The sequence below is a fragment of the Dendropsophus ebraccatus genome, chromosome 10 (assembly GCF_027789765.1).
Source record: "Dendropsophus ebraccatus isolate aDenEbr1 chromosome 10, aDenEbr1.pat, whole genome shotgun sequence".
Lineage (NCBI taxonomy): Eukaryota > Metazoa > Chordata > Amphibia > Anura > Hylidae > Dendropsophus > Dendropsophus ebraccatus.
Genome location: NC_091463.1, coordinates 8530925 through 8555015, shown reverse-complemented (window position 1 = coordinate 8555015; position 24091 = coordinate 8530925). Strand labels below are relative to the sequence as shown.

General features: G+C 44.7%; 2 protein-coding genes across 2 annotated transcripts in view; one reads left to right on the top strand and one right to left on the bottom strand.

Annotated features, from left to right (window-relative positions):
- Positions 1-24091, bottom strand: part of CCDC180 (coiled-coil domain containing 180) — a 32182-nt gene that overhangs the window by 7394 nt on the left and 697 nt on the right. Inside the window, exons 2-27 of the mRNA XM_069986631.1 lie at positions 22403-22520; positions 22041-22231; positions 20680-20768; positions 19122-19231; positions 18908-19036; positions 18165-18275; positions 17801-17896; positions 17098-17261; positions 16898-17017; positions 16186-16265; positions 15977-16065; positions 13964-14086; positions 13697-13870; positions 13412-13527; positions 12759-12885; positions 12308-12664; positions 10937-11160; positions 10193-10368; positions 7159-7339; positions 4127-4273; positions 3238-3382; positions 2472-2588; positions 1553-1651; positions 959-1045; positions 678-865; positions 139-209 (exon numbers count right to left, since the gene is read on the bottom strand). Of these exons, the coding sequence (XP_069842732.1) occupies positions 139-209; positions 678-865; positions 959-1045; positions 1553-1651; positions 2472-2588; positions 3238-3382; positions 4127-4273; positions 7159-7339; positions 10193-10368; positions 10937-11160; positions 12308-12664; positions 12759-12885; positions 13412-13527; positions 13697-13870; positions 13964-14086; positions 15977-16065; positions 16186-16265; positions 16898-17017; positions 17098-17261; positions 17801-17896; positions 18165-18275; positions 18908-19036; positions 19122-19231; positions 20680-20768; positions 22041-22231; positions 22403-22471 (3580 nt within the window). The 5' untranslated portion in view covers positions 22472-22520. The remainder of the gene's footprint in view (positions 1-138; positions 210-677; positions 866-958; positions 1046-1552; positions 1652-2471; positions 2589-3237; positions 3383-4126; positions 4274-7158; positions 7340-10192; positions 10369-10936; positions 11161-12307; positions 12665-12758; positions 12886-13411; positions 13528-13696; positions 13871-13963; positions 14087-15976; positions 16066-16185; positions 16266-16897; positions 17018-17097; positions 17262-17800; positions 17897-18164; positions 18276-18907; positions 19037-19121; positions 19232-20679; positions 20769-22040; positions 22232-22402; positions 22521-24091) is intronic.
- On the top strand, positions 22843-23706 carry LOC138765839 (prisilkin-39-like). Its single transcript, XM_069942932.1, has one exon. It carries the CDS (start codon positions 22843-22845, stop codon positions 23704-23706), a length of 864 nt encoding a protein of 287 aa, XP_069799033.1.

Sequence of the window (24091 nt, the reverse complement as noted above, 5' to 3'; positions counted from 1 at the left end):
TAGAAAAGTGTGCAGACTCATTTTTACACATTTCCCATTGTCTAGTAATCCATAGAGTTAGCTCTAGAAATGTTTGCTGAAGTGCTGCACCATGAGTGCTCCCACCCCACAGACGGTGTTATACTAGTAGTACTCTACCTGTTGCAGCGGTCTGCAGAGCACTCCCTTTTTCATGCTCCTGATGGGCCTCTTCAGATATTTTTTGAGTCCTGGAGAAAATAAAAATAAAAACCTTTTCAGCCTTTGTTTAGAAATGAAAGCATTAAAGGGAAACTCCAGGAAGGTATTTTTTTTTCGTTTACTTCTGGGGCTGCATAGGAAAAAACGTTAAACATCCTATTCTTACCTAACCAAGTTCCCGGGGGGGGGACCCACTTAGCCAATCACTGCCTGAGAGAGGACATTGCTGGCCAGTGACTGACTGAGCCAGGCTGTCACTTCCAAGCTCTGCCTCGGAGGCAGCGGGACCCGCAGACCTGACAGGAGGACCCCAGGGGAGTGTGGTAATCAGGACAGGATCTTTATTATTTTTGATGCAACCCAAGCAATATATGAAAACATGTAAGTGCCTGGAGTACCCTTTAAGGGATAATTCCAAGCAAAGAACCAATCGTGTAACCCTTTTTGTCTAAGGAAGCACAATGTTTCCCCCTGCCGTGTTTTTTTCAGACACTCACTTCATGATGTTCTTTATGACGCCCACAGCCGCATCATCTAGAGCCAGTTTTCCGATCCGGCTTGGATTTAGCAGGCTGTCAGGGGTCCCAAATGTGACTTTCCCGTCTTGTCTTGACGCGGTGTCAACCCGAGAAGCTGCGGCAATAGGACCTTGCAGGGGAGATTCTTGTAGGATGGAGCTGGAGTCCTGTAGGTTGCAAGATAGGAGATTAGGAAGGACTATTATATAACAGCCAGGTCATGTGACACATAAAGGAATAGAAAAAACAGGTTCACTCACCAGGAGACATGACAGGTACAGGCTTCTCTTGGTTACTTTATCCATCACAGTTTTCATGAATGCATAGAGTTCTTCACTTGTTACTACCTATAATCACAATGCATGGTCACTAAACATAGGTGTATTACAGCGATCGGGCACAGTTCACTCTTCATTACTCCTCCAGCCTCACTATACAGGACAAACCATGTGCCTAGAGCAGGGGTCGGGAACCTTGGCTCTCCAGCTGTTGCAAAACTACAACTTGCATCATGCCTGGACAGCCAAAGCTTTAGCTTTGGCTGTCCAGGCATGATGGGAGTAGTAGTTTTGCAACAGCTGGAGAGCCAAGGTTCCCGACCCCTGCCCTTGGGAATGATTTCCTATTTGTTGGGGGGAACATTTAGTAAATGCAATTCTCTAGTATAGCTTTATAAGGACTTTATCAGGTTGCTTGTATGTACTAGATTTCAGTACATACCGTTTCCAATGGATCTGACTATGGAATGTGCTACCATCTGGGAAACACACTAATGTGAATATATTCCCCAGGTATATAAAGGCTATAGCGATATCTATGTATAATACCCGGCTGCCAGACTGAGGGTAACCTACTTCCTTGTCAATGTTGGGACATGCGCAGGCATCGGTCTTCAGCTGCAGCTCGTCCAGGTAAGCATTGATCTGCTGTGACTGGGAATTACTGTTTGCAACCTACAAATAAGAAGAGTGAAGTTTTATTATCAAAGCAAAATTTTTCAACCTGTTCAGATTCATTTTCTTGTTGATAGGGAGCAGTGTAAGGCTCAGAAAATCTGCAGCATTTCCACAAAGGATTCCACATTAAAGGGGTTCTCCAGCTAAATGTTTTTTTTTTATTACAAATCATCTGATGTTTGAGTTATATAGATGTGTAATGTACTTCTATCTAAAAAGCTAAAGTTTTCCAGTACTTATCAGCTGCTGCATGTCCGGTCCAAGTGGTGTATTCTCTCCAGTTTGACACAGTGCTCTCTGCTGCCACCTCTGTCCATGTCAGGAACTGCCCTGAGCAGGAGACGTTTTCTATGGAGATTTCCTGATGCTTTGGACAGTTCCTGACATGGACAGAGGTGGCAGCAGAGAGCACTGTGTCAAACTGGAGAGAATACACCACTTCCTGCAGGTAATACAGAAGCTGATAAGTAGTGAAACACTTGAGATTTTTAAATAGGAATAAATTACAAATCTATATAATTTTCTAACACCAGTTAATTTAAAAGAATTTTTGTGCCGGAGTCCCCCTTTAATATGATTGAGTTTTAATGCAGATCAGCAGTGGATGGGGAGTGAAATATGTTAATATTAACCAAAAAACCCCCGCGCTGCAGATGTGGACTTCCTCCTTCTTGTCTGCACCACAGGTTCTGCTTTTCTTTGCGGTGACGTGATTATTACTAATCTCACCGGACACTGTAATACACCGCAGATTTACTGCTGTGGGTGATAAACTAATAAGTTATTCTGACACCTTAAAGACTTTCCTCTTACTTACCAGAGCTTTAATCTTCACCTGCAGGTTTGTCAGGAGTTTCTGAATATTCTCCAGGAAAATCATGTCTGTGGTCATGGCAAGGAATTTGTCTTCAAACTTCTTCACAACGTCAGTGGCCTAAGCAGAGAAATAAAACATAGAATACAATAGACTTCAATGGTCCTGAGATTATGAGGAGGCACTGTGCTAAGTATCCAATCAGATCTATCATCATACTATGCTCCCGTTTAAAAGGAGGAGAGGTCCAGGGTTGGCAAAAAACATGCACCTACCTCCCCGGCTCCAGTGCTTGGGTCCATTGTCCTACGCTCTGGTTCCCGGTCCCCTGCCCGTTTCCTGGTCTGAGAAGGGACCCGGGTCGTGACATGTCAGGCCGTAGTGGGGTCCTGCCTTGGCCACTGACTGGCTGAGCGGGGAAGACACATCACGACCCAGGTATCTGCTCAGACCAGGAAGCAGCAACGGGATTGGGAACCAGAGCGAAGGACAGCAAACCCCAGGGATGGAGCCGGGAAGGTAGGTGCATGATGTTATGTTCAGCCACCTCCTTCCTGGCTTTTGGGGGAAAAAAAAGGCCAGGTCCATTGTAGTGGCCCAACAAAATGGTGCTGTTTCCCTAATATACCCTAATGCAGTGTTCAACAGGCTCGTGGTCAGAAGTCTTCAGCAATATACATTGCAATACAACATACACTGTACTGGAATACAACAACAATGCTGGAAGTTTCCTAAAGTTATATAAAGTCTACAACAAAACATGAGTTACCTGTTCTAAGCACTGAGATTCCAACCCCTCCAAATCCACCATGATGGAGCCTTCAAATGAGGCGATGGTGGCCGAGGCTTTGTGTAGTCTCTGGCGCAGCGTCTCTATTTCATCTGGAGAGAAGTTTCCTCCTTCTGAAAACAACCTGACAGTGATAAAAGATGTCAGCCATGACCTGTGGCATATATGGTAAATGTGTCTGTAGACCCCCATTACCCAACACAGGCCAAGGACGTGTCATTTTAGCCTTTGCTTGGGTAGTTTATGTAACATTTTACCTTTGCTGTATAAAGTAATGCATGGAACTGTATACAGCAAAACACATGTGGTATACTTCAAGTGTAACTATGATTTGTAAAAACTTCTGTCATGTCATAGCGACATATCAGAATTGCATAAAGGGGCAGAAGCGCTCAGCAGCCCACGTTCTTTCCCTTCATCCTCACTACAACTGCAGTCTATTAATTATAATAGAGGCTATGAAACTTCCAGTCAGAAATTCCATAGGCTCCCATAATAATTCCATAGACTACTTGTACTAGTAGTCTACAAAATGTATCTCTGTATAGCGGAGATGAACGGGCAGAGCATGCTGAGTTCTTCTGCCCCTTCATTCTAGCGATCGGCGGGGACCTCGGCACCTGGATCCCGACCGATAAAAAAAACTCGCAAAATATCGCTATGAAATGTTTTACTAATGATAGTTACACTTTAACATGAGACTCTATGTATGAAGAATGTTCCTCTATGTATGAAGAACGTCATACATGCTATAAGGTATCTGTCATAGCTGAATGTCGGAGGGACACGTTCCGCCAATGCAGTGTGAAAATAACCAGATTTTATTGCAAATCTCGGTGACTTCAATCTCGTCTCAAAGACTATTTACCGAAATGACTTGATGAAATCAGAGTTGGTGTCGCACAACTTTCCCAGCATCTCCTCCACGTGCTGCCGATAGTTCCTCATGGCGGTCTGCACTCCGCTAATGTGGCTGTCCAAGATGGAGGGGAGGGAGTTGTTCAAGTCAACTAGTCTGAAATATAAAGTGTTAGAGTGTAAATAACTATAAGCCAAGGGTACAGACCCATCCATGCTACTCTATGGATCTATTTACAACCTGAATGCTAAATAAAGTAAAATGTAGAAAAATGATTATTGTGCACAGAGCTGCACTACAATCATTTTACACCTGGAATTACAGGTACACTAGAAAAGAATGACAGGGAGCTGAAGATGTTTCAGCAGTTGAAGGAAGCTCAAGTACCGGATCCAAGAAATTGTTCCGGAGCTCAAGTACTGGATCCAAGAAATTGTTCCGGAGCTCAAGTACCGGATCCAAGACATTGTTCCGGAGTTCAAGTACTGGATCCAAGACATTGTTCTGGAGCTCAAGTACCGGATCCAAGACATTGTTCTGGAGCTCAAGTACCGGATCCAAGACATTGTTCTGGAGCTCAAGTACCAGATCCAAGAAATTGTTCCAGAGCTGTCAGGATTCATTGCAATGTTAAATGTTACAATTCTGATGGAAAGACTGTTTATTTGAAGCGGAAGTTTGGAAAAATTTGGGGTAAATAGATTGCCATTGCCAGCATTGCAAGTAGCGGTTGGGGTGAGAACAGATTAATTGTCTATGTTTGGTATAATGAATAGAAGAAAAGCAGGGGGGACTGGGGGCAGCTGTGGGGGTGGGCGGGTGTGTGTGGGGAGGGTGTTCTGTTTTAGGGTACAAACCCACTTGACGTATTTGCTGCGTGAATCAGTCTTAAAAATAAGCAGGCAAAACGCAGGTTGGCTTTATACGATTGTTCTGCGTTAAAATACGCAATTGCGTATTTTTGAAGCGTGAAGCTTGTTGTTAGCAAAGCATCAGTTGTTAACAACCTGTGCGAAAAACGCATGTAGCTACATGCTTCAAAAATGCGCAATTGCGTATTTTAACACAGAACAATTGTATAAAGCCAACCTGCGTTTTGCCTGCTTATTTTTAAGACTGATTCACACAGTAAATACGTCAAGTGGGTTTGTAGCCTAAGATGTTTTACAGAAGGTGGGGCAGTATTTTATAGAGTCTATAATAAGGTCTATATGACATGTATGTACTGAATATTCTTGGATGATAATGTGACATGTCATGACTATGCATACCAGAATAATGCACACTGTCCTGCTAAGAGTTCTGATTTAAAAAAGAAAAAATGACAAGAGAAAACCAAACTGGGACCAAAACCCACATCTGTTTTATGCTATATCATGCACCAAAGAATCAGTAGAACTGAGTGCTGGTAAATGTGGGCAGATGGTGGACGCGGTCATCCTGTCTGTGCTACTATCACCCCCGGCTGCCTAGGGCCTGGGACCTGACCAATGAAGCTGTGTCTGTAAGGGATGTACTAATAGGTCTGCTCTATTAGGATAAACCTGAGGTGTCGCATGAAGGTGATCGTCCATGTTTAAGTGCTGGTGTCAAGAAATGCTGGTAAGACCAAAGAATCTGAAGCTTTGGATGGTCAGTGGATACGCTTTGGATGGTCAGTGGATACGCTTTGGATAGTCAGTGGATACGCTTTGGATAGTCAGTGGATACGCTTTGGATAGTCAGTGGATACGCTTTGGATAGTCAGTGGATACGCTTTGGATAGTCAGTGGATACGCTTTGGATAGTCAGTGGATACGCTTTGGATAGTCAGTGGATACGCTTTGGATAGTCAGTGGATACGCTTTGGATAGTCAGTGGATACGCTTTGGATAGTCAGTGGATACGCTTTGGATAGTCAGTGGATACGCTTTGGATAGTCAGTGGATACGCTTTGGATAGTCAGTGGATACGCTTTGGATAGTCAGTGAATACGCTTTGGATAGTCAGTGGATACGCTTTGGATAGTCAGTGGATACGCTTTGGATGGTCAGTGGATACGCTTTGGATGGTCAGTGGATACGCTTTGGATGGTCAGTGGATACGCTTTGGATGGTCAGTGGATACGCTTTGGATGGTCAGTGGATACGCTTTGGATGGTCAGTGGATACGCTTTGGATGGTCAGTGGATACGCTTTGGATGGTCAGTGGATACGCTTTGGATGGTCAGTGGATACGCTTTGGATGGTCAGTGGATACGCTTTGGATGGTCAGTGGATACGCTTTGGATGGTCAGTGGATACGCTTTGGATGGTCAGTGGATACGCTTTGGATGGTCAGTGGATACGCTTTGGATGGTCAGTGGATACGCTTTGGATGGTCAGTGGATACGCTTTGGATGGTCAGTGGATACGCTTTGGATGGTCAGTGGATACGCTTTGGATGGTCAGTGGATACGCTTTGGATGGTCAGTGGATACGCTTTGGATGGTCAGTGGATACGCTTTGGATGGTCAGTGGATACGCTTTGGATGGTCAGTGGATACGCTTTGGATGGTCAGTGGATACGCTATGGATGGTCAGTGGATACGCTTTGGATGGTCAGTAGATACGCTTTGGATGGTCAGTAGATACGCTTTGGATGGTCAGTGGATACAGCTTCTTTGTGATCTATGTAAACAGAGATGACATTTGCAGCAATGTGATTAAAAGCAACATAATCCTGTGTGAAGTCAGGATGTGGTCCCCATGTGGTTGACACCTCTGCTTTTCTCTCTAAATGACAAGGCCTGGAGGGTTTATTTATGTCAGTGTATTTCCAACCACAGAGCACGACCACTGGCCGGCCGTCAGATACGGTCACTTTATCACATGACTTCCCCTAACTTTCCATTATGACAGGGGTAAGGAACCTTGGCTCCCCAGCTAAAGCTTTGACTATCCAGGCATGATGGGAGTTGTAGTTATTCAACAGCTGGAGAGCCAAGGTTCCCTACACCAGCATTATGACCTATTGTAACATGTACTCTGCAGCCTCATCCAGCACCACACAGAACCGCTCACTTGTCAGATTTCCTGGCGTTCAGAAATATGCTTTCCATGCCGCTGATTTTGTTGCGGAAGTTTTCTGTTTCTTTTTTCATCTTCTCAATAAGTATGATGCTCTCTTCCTTCAGGTTGGCCAGCGCTTGATTCACTCCCTCGCAGTGACGGTCCACCCGCTCCGAATGGAGGCGCAGCTCAGCTGGAACACAAGATACATAGATTTCAGAGTAACGCTCTGTCCACATTTGCTGTATCTGTTGGCATATCGGTATACTGAAGTACTGTATACAAAGGGGAAGAATATTTGCTGCACTCACCGAGCTCCATGGATTAAAAAAAGTCTTTATGTTTAAAAACTTTATTTAAACTCCATAAAATACAGGGATATGTGGATGCAGAAGAGAACAAACTCTGAAAAACCACAGCCCTATATGTTGGTATACTGAAATATACTGCCACCTCCCTAAACCGTTCCCACTCATTTCAATGGACCAAGCATAGTCTACTAGTGACTATGTTTGGTGTATCATGTAATGTGACTCCAAAGTGCAGGCAGTCATGCTTTTGGCTTTCATAGTTACAGTGTACCTCTCCACTGAAATTTATGGGCGCTGATCCAGTATGTGATATTATAATCTCTGGTCTGATTTAATGCCAGGTTTACAAAGCAAATCAGAGCAAATAGACTGCTTATAATATTGTTAACAATGAGTTAATATATTATGATAGTTACCAGGATGTTACAGTCACACATTACACAATGGTCTATACACATAACAAGCACTGCAGCCTCCTCCTATTAGCACACTATAGTGTTGGGGTCTGTGCTACTGCCACCTAATGGTTATATATGATATTTCAGTTTTGTGTGGGTTTATTTGCACAATTTTTTTTTACCATGCTACAAATCGGAAAATTAAAGTAACAGTCCAGCCATGCGCTCAGAAGTCATATGTAAATCAGTAACTATAGGGGACACTCTAGCTCAGGGACGGGAAACCTTCGGCCCCCCAGCTGTTGTAAAACTACAATTCCCATCATGCCTTGACAGCCAAAGCTTTACCTCTGGCTGTCTAGGCATGATAGGAATTGTAGTTTTGCAACAGCTGGAGGGCCGAAGGTTCCCCACCCCTGCTCTAGCTCATGGCTTAGCTTCTGAGCTTTAGTCCCCAGCTGGGATTGGTGACTACAGATTAAGGTGCATTTACACCATGATTGGACCTGTAGTCGGTCAGTCCACAGAAGTCAATGGGGTCTGTGTCAGTCCGTGCACACATATGTTGGCACCAGATTTTGATAGTGTACCCTGGAAGGCATAATCATAACGTGAACGCTACCTTAGCTACAAGGCATCTGGGGTCACCAGAGACACCCCCCTGCCTCATTGGTGGATCAACTGTAGCTCTACCTCCTCTGATTGGCTGCTGTGTGTAACAGATTTTTCACAGGCTCACCAGGAAATCAGTGCACTTAGAGCACAGTACAGAGCGGAGTACAGATACTAAATCACCAGTGTGAACAGGAAGATTATCAGGTAATAACTGCACATATACTGAGGCAAGTAAGCCTTAGTAAGGGGGGACTTGAAGGGTCACTTTAAGGATCACAGACTACAGACAAATCTTATGGAGTCCAATCCTGCAGTTAAATTTTCATTTTATTTTCAACCATGCTTCTTGACAACATATATCTGGTAAGTATGGCTATGCTCACACTACGTAAAAGTACGGGGCACCAACGGCCATACTTAATGCAGTGTGGAACATTGCCTCTTGTTCTATGGGATCCCATGCCGGGCCGCAAAGAACTGACATTTCAGTTTTCTGCAGCCGCAATTCAGTGAATTGCGGCCGTAGGAAACCCTGTCAGTTCACACGATGAAGCAAGCGGCTCCGGCCGCTGGCTTCATTGTGCGCTATGGGAAGTTCTTTTTTTTTTAAACCTTCATTTATAAAATTTTCTAATTTTACAAACACATGTATTCATAACGACAATAGTTATAAACAGGGAGTATATATCTCCTAACGGAACAAATATAGAGAACAGAATGGAAGGCCACCGTGCCATTGCACAGTGGACACATGAGAACAGGGGCCCCAATAGGTGATGTTATTCTTGGACTAGGTTTGCTTTGCCTGTCTCTCTTTATTTGCAGGTGATGGTTGTATGGATCCGAGTCCATTGGCTGCGGGAGTGATGACGGGAAGCACTGAGCGGGAAGGAGCCTGTATATAAACCAGCGCTCTGTGACAAGAGGCTCAGTTAATTACCTCACCAGTAACAGCGCCCCGCCCCCCCCGACCCTCAAGTTATCCCCATAAAAAAATTGTCACTGTGTTTTATTAGTGGATGTGGTCACAGAAGTAATCTCTGTGGACTGGGTTTTATTTTGGTCTTGAAGTTATTATATTTATGAATATTTATTAATAAATAATATTTAATGGTTGGTTTTAATAAAGTAAGCCATTTTAAAACACTGTGGCCTGTTTCACCAAAGCAATTTGTCGTGTTTTATTTAGTATGATGTTTACATTAAGTATACGTGTTAAGTGGGCCTTCTGGTTTCATGACAAGTCTAAGGCTGGAAGTTAACCCATCGCTGCTTAGTATTCCAGTATTGAGTTATGACACCAAGGTGGGGGATCGGTGGAGATGGTCTCCTTATCTATCTGTTTGAATATACCTTGCTATGGGGAGTTCTGATGCGGGCACGCACGGATGTGCCCGCATGAGAACACTACGGCCATAAAGATCATCCGCCCGGTACTGCAGTACCGGCCGGGATGATCATGGCAAGCCGGCCATTCTGTGACACGGCCGGGTCGCGGAACGTCTGGTCTCTTCCGGTGTGTGAACATGGCCTATGACTGTAAGAGCAGAGTGTAGTGTGTTACCATGGAAACATATGGGTCTGCAAGGAAGCTGTATACTCAACACTGTATGTCCTTTTTGCCATATCCTACAGCCCTGCAGCATCTCTTTAAGGGACAAGTGCTCTCAGAGAGGCTACAGGAAAGAGAACGTGTCTAGATGCAGTTCAGAAGAGTCGTACCTGCTCTAACATTGTGGATGTCCATCTTTATGCGTTGGCTTCGAGGCTGGTGCAGATGACAGCGCAGATCCAACTCGGATTTCAGCTCTTCCTTTTTGGCAAGAACAATACTATGTGAATTGGACACGGTCTCATCAAACCAGCCCTCCAAATGCTCAAAGAATCGCAGACGAAGGCTGAAAGTAAGAAGGGTTAAGTGTTTAGACTCTACTCATAGAGGTTCAGTATATGGCTATATTGCCACTTTGGGAACACATGGGGTAACGGCAGCTGTCATGTTAAATAGATGGCCGCTAATCATAATTTTGATCATTATTGGTTGCTGTCTATAGCCCCTATTCCACGGGTCGTCTAAAGGGGCAATCGAGCGCTCTCAGTGCTCGTTTGCTCCTTGTTCCCCGCTCGCTGCCGCCGCTATTCGCCGCCGCTGCGGCGAGCAGGTGAGTGCAGGAGGGGCGGCGGGGGGCTGCCCGGGTGATCGCTGATCGTCCGGGCAGCCCATAGGATACAGCAGCGTCTGCTGCCGATGCTCCTATTCAACAGAGCGACGGCAGTAGATCGCTGCTATATCAGTCGCTTGTTTTTTAACATTTTCACTCTATTCCACGGGACGATTATCGTTCGTAGCGGCCGATATCGGCCCAATACGGACGATATTCATTCCGCGGAATAGGGCCTTAAGTTACAGGACGGCCGCCTTCCCCAAAGTAGGTACATAGCCTATAAGAGATATCCTTCACCAACCTCCTCCTAAGTTCTGCGATCGTCTCTTCTGATAAAACAATGTGCTCCAGATTTAAGGGGCTCTCCTCCTCTATTGCGGCCTCAGTGAAGAACACACTGTCCGGCTGATGTTCTGTGGATGTCATTGGCTTCGTGTCTTTCTTCTTTAGCACCATGTATGTATTTTCTTTCGAGGTTGTGAAAGTTTCGCTTATCACAGGAGTTTCTTCTAGAGATGACCTATTCTAAGAAAGCGCAAAGAACAATTTATGCATCAGCTGAAGGGCCACAAATCCATGAACACAATGTGGACAAAGCATTATTTGGTGGAGATTTGTTTAAAATGACCAGAAATGCAGAATGTGCAATCCTGTTGGTGTAGTTTAGGGATCCAGCAGGAGCAATGATGAGCACTGGGTAGCAGGTCAAGGCCAGGTTCTAGCATAGTTTTGGTCAGATTATCCACAACATAACCTTAACGCTGGGGCTACAAAGGGATTCCCTGTCGCACGATCAGGAATAGTTGTGACACAGAGCCTAGTCACATGGTCCCTTCACTTCATGCAAGTGAATGGGGTTGCTCTGTGACCCACAAGTGTGAGTAAAGGGGGTCCCACCACCAGGAATCACTGTGTAGCCCCAGACCAAAATCCGCACTGTGTGTCAATATTAGGAGGAGTTTTCCTTCAGTGTGTGGATTGGATTTTATAAATTTCATCTCCACTGTAAAGTTTGCAGATTTCCTGGGCCAAAAAAAACATGTAAACAATCTACAGTGAATCAAGTCTAATACCATGCAGATTATCTGGCTGCCAATCCAACGTGGAAAAGCTGCAGTTTATCGGATCTATGTGAATGAATCCTTAAAGCGACTCTGTACCCACAATCTGCCCCCACCCCCCAAACCCCTTGTACCTTCAGATAGCTGCTTTTAATCCAAGATCTGTCCTGGGGTCCGTTCGGCAGGTGATGCAGTTATTGTCCGAAAAAACAACTTTTAAACTTGCAGCCCTGTGTCAAATTGATGTGGCAGAGAGTGTATGTGCGCCCTAACCTTGCACTGCCTCTCCGTCCCTCCTCCCCGCCCTCCTTATCATTAGGAATGCCCCAGTCAGGATTTTTCCTATTCATCACCTGTGCAGTGTTCAGGCAAGTGAGGAACAGGAAAAATGCTGCCCAGGGGCATTCCTAATGATGAGGAGGGCAGGGAGGAGGGACGGAGGGGCGGTGCAAGGCTTGGGCACACACATTCTAGGCCACACCAATTTGACACAGGGCTGCAAGTTCAAAAGTTGTTGTTCAGGACAATTACTGCATCACCTGCCAAACGGACCCCAGGACAGATCTTGGATTAAAAGCAGCTATCTGACTGTACAATCGGTTTTCACCTACCTCCTGCTGTACAGTCTCTCTTCTGTCAGGAACCTGCAGATGCTGTGGTTCAGATAGCACTGTGTCTTCAGCAGTATCTCCATGGTTCAGCTGTGACGTCTCTGCAGTAGATTCAACAATTGTATTTCCCCCATCACTTTCAGCTGTGGTCTCTATCTGAGGGGACTGGAGAACAGTGGCACTTGTTTCTTCTTCATTCTGATCCTGGGAGCGCTCCACCATGTCTGCGGGATGTGAGGACTCCATAGGTTGTACTACAGGAGCTACATCATATGAAGCAGCTATGGGCTCGCTAGGGATGGGCTCTGAACTCTGGACAGGTATACCTTCAGTTGCTTCTGTATTTAAGGGCAAATCCTTTGTAAACAAAATAAAATGATTTATCAGGATGGATTAGATCATAATGGATCCGGTTCAGACAATGTCTGCTTTTCCAAAATGCTGGCCTTACCTTTCCGTATATTTCTTTTACATGAAAGAATTTGCTCAGTGATGCGCTGTAAGCCAATAATTCACTCCGAACCATGGCCGGATAGGAATCAACAATGCGGACTTGATCCTGGTAAAAATTCTGGTATCTGTGCAGTGAAGGAAACATAATTACTCTCAATATAATACAATATATTATAGAGATAGCATATACATAATAAGTATATTCTGTATATATAATAGCATGTCCCAGTTAGAGGACCATGGGGTACTCTGTATACTATGTAGGCACTATATAATCAGTATGACATCAATTATGTTGGCCTATGGTTCGGTGTCACATTGGCAGGATTTGGAATCAGCAGTATTTTATAGCCATCGGTCTGGTCCCATTACATTAGAGCTTAAAGGGGGTTGTCTCTATTGGGGTATATTAATACATAAGAGTATGGTTGCTCCTCTATAAGCTAGAATGGAGAGCTGCAAGACTCCAGTTATGGCTGCCCTGACCAATCAATGCATCGTATTTAAATAGCTGCAATGTGATACAATATGGCAGTGGATATGGCTGTAAAGAAGCAGTTCATAGACCCCTCAAGCACCTACCTCCCACTAAAGTGTCTACACCTCAATATCTGCCTCCACAGACAAATACAGACTAGATACGGCACCTACTCAGATTTTATATCCAGCAAAGCAGCCTGTGCCTTCCCCATAGAAACACGCAGCTCTTCCATCGTGCTCTCCTGTCGCAGGGTGTCTAGAATTATAACCAGATCATCTTCTTTTGCCTTAAAGAAACAAAAAAAAAAAAAAAACAGCAAGAAGGTTAAAAGTATATTGTATATTGATATTAGTCTAATTTTATATAGATAAAAATATATACTTTAAAAATCTATACACCAAAAAGTAAACTTAAAGGCAAAAGGGAAGAAAAAAGCACGAAGGCAGGGCCCCGACCTGGTTTTCGGCATTGTGCTGCTGACGACAGTCGTCTAGTTTTTTTTGCAGCGTCTCCTCCTGTCTGCAGAGTCCGATCTGTGAGGCGTCCCACAGGTGAACAGATTTTTTGGCAAGTTTAAACAATTTGTTAATGTGTGCGGCCATTTTCTTGGATACGGCTTCTAAGGATTCCTGAAATTGAAAAAGGCTGCTGGTAAAATATTCCAATCGGTGACCGTGATGAAGAAGAGCGCGGGGTCCACAGACTGACGTCAGAGTACTTACACTGAACTGCTGATGGTTCTTCTCACACTCCACCCGGAAGCGTTCAATAACTGGGGAGCGTTCCCTGGTGAGAATAATCTCTGCCTCTTCCATACTGCAAATGTTCATCTCCATTAGTTGTGCCTGGAGCAAAACACAACACAGCTAGTAACCTACTTGGTCATTTTAAAGGTTTTAAGGGACAATTAAAGGGGCACTCCGGCAAAAATCTTTTCTCTTTCAAATCAACTGGTGTCAGAAAGTTATATAGATTTGTAATTTACTTCTCTTTAGAAATTTCCAGTCTTCAAGTACTTATCAGCTGCTCTATGTCCTGCAGGAAGTGGTGTATTCTCTCCAGTCTGACACAGTGCTCTTTGCTGACACCTCTAAACTGCTCCCTCTATAAATCATGTACTGTCACTAGGGGGACCTAATTTCTGAAGATGCTATTAAAGGACAAGTGCCATAAAAAAAAACTTTTTCCCAGTAATTGAAGCACATTACAAAGTTATATAACTGTGTAATGTGCTTCAATCACCTATCTGCCTCCCTTCCCTGTCTTTTCCCCCCTCCATCCCCCACCAGGAAGTGTCCTAACTCACACAAACCTAATGACTGCCGTCACCAGGCAGCTCCTTCTTGTGAGGATGAGTCATCAGCAGGAGGGCTGCTCTAGGTCCTGTTACACCAGCCTCCCCCTCCCCAGTCCAAGTGATGGCTTGCAGTTGTTCAGCCAATGGGAGCTGAGCAAGCTGAGTCACCTGACAAGGCAGGGAAGGGGGGGCTGCTGTAACAGGAGAAGGAGCTGAGAGAAGAGCTTGGTGACGGTGACGACAGTAATCAGATCTGTGTGAGTCAGGACACTTCCTGGTGGGGGGTGGAGGGGGAAAAGACAGGGAAGAGAGGCAGATAGATGATTGAAGCACATTACAGAGTTATATAACTTTGTAATGTGCTTCAATTACTATGAAAAACTTTTTCATGGCACTTGTCCTTTAAGCCTAAGGCTACGTTCACACATAAGTTTTTGCTGACTGTATAATCACTGATCAAACTTCCACATTTCTTTGTTCGTGTCCCTCAAACAAAAGACTAATTAATCCATATTTTTTCAGATTGACAATAAGCTAAAAGGCCTGAATATGGATCCGCAGAATTATGGATGTGTATAAGGGCCCATAGGAACGAATGGATCTGTATTCTGTTCGTATTTGCGTATCTCTCTACAGGCTAAAAAGGCTACGTAGCATATACATTACAGCATGGTGAGGGCAAAATACTGAAGGGAGGGGGCACAAATATTTTACTTATGATGAGAAGACCTGTTATTTCATAGCTAAGTGTAGATTATGTGGGTTTATGCAATGTCTACAAAGAACATATAAATGCTCCAGAGTTACTATGACTTTCTTATGTATAAATCTATGAAGGGTAAATCTGTGGTAAATCTACAGCACTATCCACATTACAGGCAAATTGTGATGCAGAGTCACAGTGCATCTAACCCCTACACATTAAAGGGAATCTGTCACTAGGTTTATTCCGCCTTAAATGAGGGCAGCATAAACTAGTGGTAGAAATGCTGAACAGATCGGTGTATTACTGACATCATTCTGTTCAGCCGTTCTCCTAATATGCAGGAGAATAGGATTCTTGCCGCACCCCTCCCCCCACCCACCAGCTGTTGATTGACAGGTGACTGCCTATACACAGAATGAATAGATAACTGCCAATCAGCCGCTGGTGGGCGGAGTTTTCAGCTTCTTATGAATATCCAGGACTACTGGGCACATGCACATAACAGAGAGGACTACTTGTTGAGTATGTTATTCAAATGGATATCTGAATCAGCTGCACAGAACAATGTAAGTGATCCATCATTCTGTTCAGCTTCTCTGTCACTAGATTATGCTACCCTGACATAGGACATGTGGGTGATGTTTCCAAAACCCCCACTATATGTATTGTGATTTGCTGCAGATTAAACAGAAGTCTGCCACACGTGAACTGAGAACACACAGCAACTCTTACCTTACGCCTCTCCGACTCACTTATACATCTTTGGATCACATCATCCTGAAGGTTATGGAGTTTGTCTAAGAATTGTGAACTTACAAAGTCTGCAAGGAAACAGTGGGGGAAACCTTTCCATCAGTACAGTGACTTGCTGTATCCTCCATAGTAAATGTAGGCATATTATATGAGACAAGGAAATACACAGCCATAGTCACGCTGCTCACCTATCTGCTTGTTTAGGTCCAGGAGCGATGCGTGCCACTCCATCACTGTTGTTTTAGTGCAAGTTGGAGGAATAAAATCACTGTAACAACAAACTGCTGGTTAGATGACCTGTAACTGCAGACTAAATGTATATATCAGGATTATCCCAAGATTACAGCTCATCACTTATTCACAGGATCTGATTGATGTGGGGGTGGGACTGCTGGACCCCCCTCCAATCACGAGAATGGAGGTCCATCATTCCCTATCTGAATGGAACTGCAGTTGAGCATGTGCACTCTCGCTCCAGTGAAAAGAACGCCAGTGCTCATCTATGACCACCGCTTCATCCACACGGAGGGCAGCGGACCCTCGTCATTAGTGACCTGGGTGGGCCCAGCTTTAGACAGCACTGATCTCTTACTTACCACCTATCCTGTGAATAAAACTGTATTCTTGAGATTAACCTTTTCAAAGGTGTGCAAGGTAGGGATAAATTGTATATGTCGGTAAGGTAAGTCTAAAAACGACACTACTAGGAGTCTAGAAATAAATAGGTAAGACCTTCTTAGCCGAGAAATATAATGAATTCAATGAACCATGACTGTGTTCACTGCACTGACATCTAGAGGCGTGATTGACTCCCATAGCAAAAGGGATCCCTGTGTCCCAACCACGTAATATAACAATCAGGAGCCAGAACACCACTGTACTATCTAGTTATAGCAGTACCTGACTGAGCAGAGAAGCTGCAGTCTCTTTTCATTGAGAGGTTTGTACAGATCCATCAGCTGATCCGCTTCCGCTTGCACTGTTCTTGGGATTCCCTCCGTTTCATGCCTTACCAACTCTCTGTAAAACACACAGTAACGTGTTACCCCAGGATTTCTAATAAATTATCAATGTTTCACCCAGTTATCTACACAACTAACCTGTATTCTTGAACTATCATCTCTTTTTCATGGCATTTCCAAGCCTTTATCAGATCCTGCCACCGGAGGCGCTGCAATCCCTCTTTTTTCAATTCGGCTTCCAACAGATTAAGAGAAAGTTTGGCAATGGCTCGATGGTTGGCTAACATAGCCTGATTTATCATCTAAGAGTGTGGGGATGCAAACATAGAAATCACATAGTCACAGTAGGTAGCATATTTTATATTGGTTTTCCTCGAAATAAGACAGTGTCTTATATTAATTTTTGCTCTCAAAGAATGTGCTAGGTCTTATTTTTAAGAGATGTCATCCGCCCACCAGGGGGAGCTCACCACAGCACACTTTTACTGCACAGCAGGGACAGAGCGTACGGTGTGGCGGCTTCTGGCCACCAGGGGAGGCTCACCACAGCACACTTATACTGCACAGCAGGGACAGAGCGTACGGTGTGGCGGCTTCTGGCCACCAGGGGAGGCTCACCACAGCACACTTATACTGCACAGCAGGAACAGAGCGTACGGTGTGGCGGCTTCTGGCCACCAGGGGAGGCTCACCACAGCACACTTATACTGCACAGCAGGGACAGAGCATACGGTGTAGCAGCTTCTGGCCACCAGGGGAGGCTCACCACAGCACACTTATACTGCACAGCAGGAACAGAGCGTACGGTGTGGCGGCTTCTGGGCACCAGGGGACGACTTACCATGGCTTCCTTATGTATAGTTCTGTGAACATCAGAAGGCATGAGAAAGCAAATATCTATCAACAGAGCAGTGAACTGTCTCAGGACTTCTGCAATCTAGAATGAGAAAAAACATAAAATTATTACAAAGAGGCATGGGGGCCACTAACATCCCAGAAACAACTGCAGTACAGCAACAGCTCTATATATAAAGCTAAGAAAGACAAGACTCTTCCTGTATGGACTTCTGTGGATGATCCCTTAAAGGAGTTGTGGCATAACTAGACAGGACTGCAGAGGGTCTAATTTACAACAGCTGGAGGGCAGCAGATTCCCCTCTTGTGTCAGTTATTTATATCTCAAGGCCTATAATATGGCAGCCTACCCGATCTGCTCGTCTTTCCTCCACTTCCAGCATAGTCTTCTCTGTGTCTCGTATATTCTCCCTCCTGCGACTGGATTCCTTAACCACCTCATCCCAGAGTTCACTGAGGGCCTATATGGTGAAAAAAATTATCTGTTTATGTTAAAAGAAAAAAAAAAAGAAAAACTTACTAATACCTTGGTCCTGCTCAGACTGAAGCAGATTACTTCCCATCAATCCCTATTATTCATATATAGTACAAGACGGGTTTCTGGACATACAAACAAAAGTTGCCCAAAAGTTGCAATTTGGTTACCTGGGGGTGGGACTACCACCCCCGGACACTGATCCACCCCCAGACAGCCCGCCCCTTCTATCATCAGCAGAGCAGGCCAGCCGGATCGGTGCACTGGGGGCGGTAGTAACCGAAACGCCTAATTAGCATAAACATGAAACTGCCCCAAGGATGAAGATAAGAGACATAGAAACGTATCTTCATCCTCAGTGCCCCGTGCGCAATAGGGAGATGCTTCTAACCTGCTGATAGTTCCCCTTTAAGAGATGCATGCTTTTTAGCTTCTTAGCCCAGTGCATCTTAATATTAACACTAGAGTATTCCCCAGATAGTTTTCTAGAAAGTTTTAGTACTTTCTAGCAATCATTGATTATTCTCTTTTTTTCGTCAGTGTAAGGATGATCTGAAGCCGTCTTTAGGGACTAGTCACCAGTCAGAATATTCTTTCACATGAGTTGGAGATACTCACCGTCATTGTGAAGTCTGAGTTGTCGGTCCTGTTCTCTTGCTTCTGGAATAACAGGTCCGTTTCTTTGTCAGACTCACAGATTTTGCCCTGCAGACTCTTTCCGGCCTCCATAACCAAAATCTCCATTTCCTGAAAGCATAAAATAAAATAAGAATAAAAGGTTATGGAAACAAAGGAGAGACTCAGCGGGTCCAGGTATGAGCCTCATTCTCACCTTACTAATGTCTGCCAGTTCCTTCTGTAGTGCCGACACGGTGGAATCATGCCGCTCTTGTCTATTGGAGGTGATCCGCTGCAGGATCCCACTGTCCGTCTTCTCAGGAACTAAAAAAATTATAATCACAATTTAGGATGATGGTAAACATCTGTACCATGAATGTCTACAAGACTCACATAAAGCGTATCTGTCATTTCAGAAGATTTCTTTTTAATCCTGCCTGATTATGTTACAGTAACCCATCAGAGAGGATGCTAGGGGTGTCACTGCTGTTATGGGGCCCCTCAGAGACCCCCTTCATGGTGCACAGATACTTCTCATTTTTTAAAATGCAGGGGAGGGGACCAGAGCAGGGCTGATATTCCTGGACTGCAATATGATTGTTATTTCTGTAACATGGAGAATTGTTTCATAGATAAGAGGTAAAAACAATGGAAACCTCCATCCAGCAGTGAAGACTTGAGAAGAGAAGGATTTGGAGGCAGCAATTTCTGACACCTCACAAATGGGTCACCGGTGCAGCCAGGCGGGGTGTATAGCTAGAGGTATAACCAGTAAGAAGAGGAGATCCTGCTCTATAGAACAATTTACGAGAAAGATAAAGGACATAACAGAAGGACGGGCGAGGTAACTTACTGAGAACAATGCACACACCCCATGCTCTCCATGCACAAAGCACTAGCTAAGCCCCACCCACACTTCATGTGTTCCGTACTGTTCTCTTTGTTACTAGAGACGAACTGAGCCTAACAACAGGCAGTGAACAGCAGTATGCAGTAAAGTGAGACACTAAGGGCCCTATTCCACCGGACGATTATCGTTCAGATTATGGTTAAATCGTTCGAATCTAAACGATAATCGTTCGGTTGAAATGTAGTTAACGATTAACGACCGAACGAGAAATCGTTGATCGCTTTATAAGACCTGGACCTATTTTTATCGTTGCTCGTTCGCAAAACGTTCGCATTGAATAAGACATCTTTCGGTCGTTCGCAATAGATACGAACGCAATAGCGAATAAATAGCGAAGAAAAAGCGATTGCAATTACGATCATAAGTAACGATTATCGTTCCATGGAAATGAGTGAACGTTTTTAGATCTTTCGCACTAGCGGTCGTTTGAGATCGTTAATCGTTAACGATTATGCAAACGATAATCGTCCGGTGGAATAGGGCCCTAAGGAGGAGATTTATCAAACTGGTGTAAAGTAGAATTGTCTTAGTTGCCCCTAGCAACCAATCATATTCCACTTTTCATTTTTCAAAGAATCTGTGAGGAATGAAAGGTGGAATCTAATTGGTTGCTAGGGGCAACTAAGACAATTCTACTTTACACCAGTTTGATAAATCTCCCCCATAGTGATTTACAAATATGTCAGGAATCAGATAGACTATCACATGGAGGGAGGTTGCCTAAAAGGACAGTGACCACTTACAGCAACATTATGTAGAAGAAAGCTAAAATGTTTCCGGAAGTATCCCAACCCACCAACCCAGTATTATCCACATAAGCAACATGCATGACGCTGCAAGCCCAGGAGGTAAGGTGTATTACCGATGACATCACAGAGGCCTCTCACTTCTCGAGCTGCAGACAAATCCTCACTTTCCTGAATCTTCTTAAGAGCCGCTATTGTTTTATCCCTGAGAGGGAAACGTGAAATGGAGGAGAGAGCACATATGTACACTGACAGCAATATATAGATACTATACAGAGCATTATATAGATACTACATAGATCATTATATATATAGCACTCTGATTATTTGTAAATAATGTTAATTTCCTATATGTGTTTATGTCGCACTGAAAAAATAGGATTTTATCTTTAAATTTTTTTTTAAAAAAATAACTTTTATTCTTCATTAGTTAAAAACTTCTATATTCAAAAAGTCACCAGATGCTTAAAGACCTAATTTCTATTTACACAGCCATCACCAATAATTTAGCTTGTACATAAGTGCAAAGAGTTTCTTTCCCCTCTTTACAATAATTATATATCCGTGCACCTTTGTTCTTTATATTCAGTCCACGTATTTTATTTACAGTTTATTTGTATTCTTTATGTCCCTTTCTTTTTAAAGTCTTTTTATTATCTTCAATGTGAGTGTTCAGATCACTGCGTTCTATTCCAGAGCTGTACAGAGGAATAAAACAACGTCCCTGGCAATACGTGAGTTTAACCCTATAGCCCCTGAAGATGTGTGGTAACAGGAAACGCGTTGGGCTGAAAGCTATGTGATGTGAAGAGAACCCGAGAAAAGAGATAAGGGAAGTAAAATCTTCACTTCTTTTTGTTTAAAAATGTCTGTGGAAAAAACGCAGTGATCTGAACACTCACATTGAAGATAATAAAAAGACTTTAAAAAGAAAGGGACATAAAGAATACAAATAAACTGTAAATAAAATACGTGGACTGAATATAAAGAACAAAGGTGCACGGATATATAATTATTGTAAAGAGGGGAAAGAAACTCTTTGCACTTATGTACAAGCTAAATTATTGGTGATGTCTGTGTAAATAGAAATTAGGTCTTTAAGCATCTGGTGACTTTTTGAATATAGAAGTTTTTAACTAATGAAGAATAAAAGTTATTTTTTTAAAAAAAATTTAAAGATAAAATCATTATATATATACACACTACATAGAGCATTATATATATACTATACTATACTATTACAGAGCATTCTATAGATACTATACAGAGCATTATATAGATACTACATAGATCATTATATATATACACTACATAGATCATTATATATATACTATACAGAGCATTATATAGATACTATACAGAGCATTCTATAGATACTATACAGAGCATTCTATAGATACTATACAGAGCATTCTATAGATACTACATAGAACTTTATACAGATACTGCTACAGATAGTAACACACAGTATACTCACCTGTACACAGTTGGGTTCTCAGTGAAGCCGTCATAGGGCATACTGTCCACCCACTGACGCTGGCGAGCAGATAACAGTCCAGCAGAGCGGGGATCCTCATCCCTGATAAGGGGAATCTTTCCGCTATCGAACCCTCCTCCATGCTGGACCCCCCGGGCCCGCACCTCTCCCAGGGAGCGGACAAGCTGGACCTGCCGCATCATAAGACAAATGGAGAGAGAGAGGTTATAGGTAAGCGGCAGTGGTGCCATGTGGATAACATGGGGGCTCTGACACCGTACAAGCATACAATACTAATCATGGACAGAACAAGAAAAATCTTATGAGGTAACATGACCAACATGGCCGCCCTGTGTGCTTACCTCTGCATCGAAGATCTGTCTGTAGACCTTACCACTGGGAACGACGTGCACCTCTCCGACCAGAGCCATCGCCTCAGCTCACCAACACCAGAGCAGGTGACGCCTCCTCCCCCTCCATCTGCAGAATATAAAGACAAAGGAAATCGCCATGTACACAGACAGGTTACAGCTATGGCTCCACCCAGTGCCCTCCTACAGGTTACAGCTATGGCTCCGCCCAGTGCACGCCTACAGGTTACAGCTATGGCTCCGCCCAGTGCACGCCTACAGGTTACAGCTATGGCTCCGCCCAGTGCACGCCTACAGGTTACAGCTATGGCTCCGCCCAGTGCACGCCTACAGGTTACAGCTATGGCTCCGCCCAGTGCACGCCTACAGGTTACAGCTATGGCTCCGTGCAGTGCACGCCTACAGGTTACAGCTATGACTCCACCCAGTGCATGCCTACAGGTTACAGCTATGGCTCCGCCCAGTGCACGCCTACAGGTTACAGCTATGGCTCCACCCAGTGCCCTTCTACAGGTTACAGCTATGGCTCCGCCCAGTGCATGCCTACAGGTTACAGCTATGGCTCCACCCAGTGCACACCTACAGGTTACAGCTATGGCTCCACCCAGTGCCCTTCTACAGGTTACAGCTATGGCTCCGCCCAGTGCATGCCTACAGGTTACAGCTATGGCTCCACCCAGTGCACACCTACAGGTTACAGCTATGGCTCCGCCCAGTGCCCTTCTACAGGTTACAGCTATGGCTTCGCCCAGTGCATGCCTACAGGTTACAGCTATGGCTCCACCCAGTGCCCTTCTACAGGTTACAGCTATGGCTCCGCCCAGTGCACGCCTACAGGTTACAGCTATGGCTCCGCCCAGTGCCCTTCTACAGGTTACAGCTATGGCTCCGCCCAGTGCACGCCTACAGGTTACAGCTATGGCTCCGCCCAGTGCCCTTCTACAGGTTACAGCTATGGCTCCGCCCAGTGCATGCCTACAGGTTACAGCTATGGCTCCGCCCAGTGCACGCCTACAGGTTACAGCTATGGCTCCGCCCAGTGCATGCCCACAGGTTACAGCTATGGCTCCGCCCAGTGCATGCCTACAGGTTACAGCTATGGCTCCGCCCAGTGCATGCCTACAGGTTACAGCTATGGCTCCGCCCAGTGCACGCCTACAGGTTACAGCTATGGCTTCACCCAGTGCACGCCTACAGGTTACAGCTATGGCTCCACCCAGTGCCCTCCTACAGGTTACAGCTATGGCTCCACCCAGTGCCCTCCTACAGGTTACAGCTATGACTCCACCCAGTGAGCTCCTACAAGTTACAGCTATGGCTCCACCCAGTGCATGCCTACAGGTTACAGTTATGGCTCCGCCCAGTGCACGCCTACAGGTTACAGCTATGGCTCCGCCCAGTGCACGCCTACAGGTTAAAGTTATGGCTCCGCCCAGTGCACGCCTACAGGTTACAGTTATGGTTCCGCCCAGTGCATGCCTACAGGTTACAGCTATGGCTCCGCCCAGTGCACGCCTACAGGTTACAGCTATGGCTCCGCCCAGTGCATGCCTACAGGTTACAGTTATGGCTCCGCCCAGTGCATGCCTACAGGTTACAGCTATGGCTCCGCCCAGTGCATGCCTACAGATTACAGCTATGGCTCCGCCCAGTGCATGCCTACAGGTTACAGCTATGGCT

Bases quoted from the DNA above. Each gene is read 5' to 3' on its own strand.
- LOC138765839 (XM_069942932.1), top strand. From the start codon at position 22,843: ATGCCTACAGGTTACAGCTATGGCTCCGCCCAGTGCACGCCTACAGGT.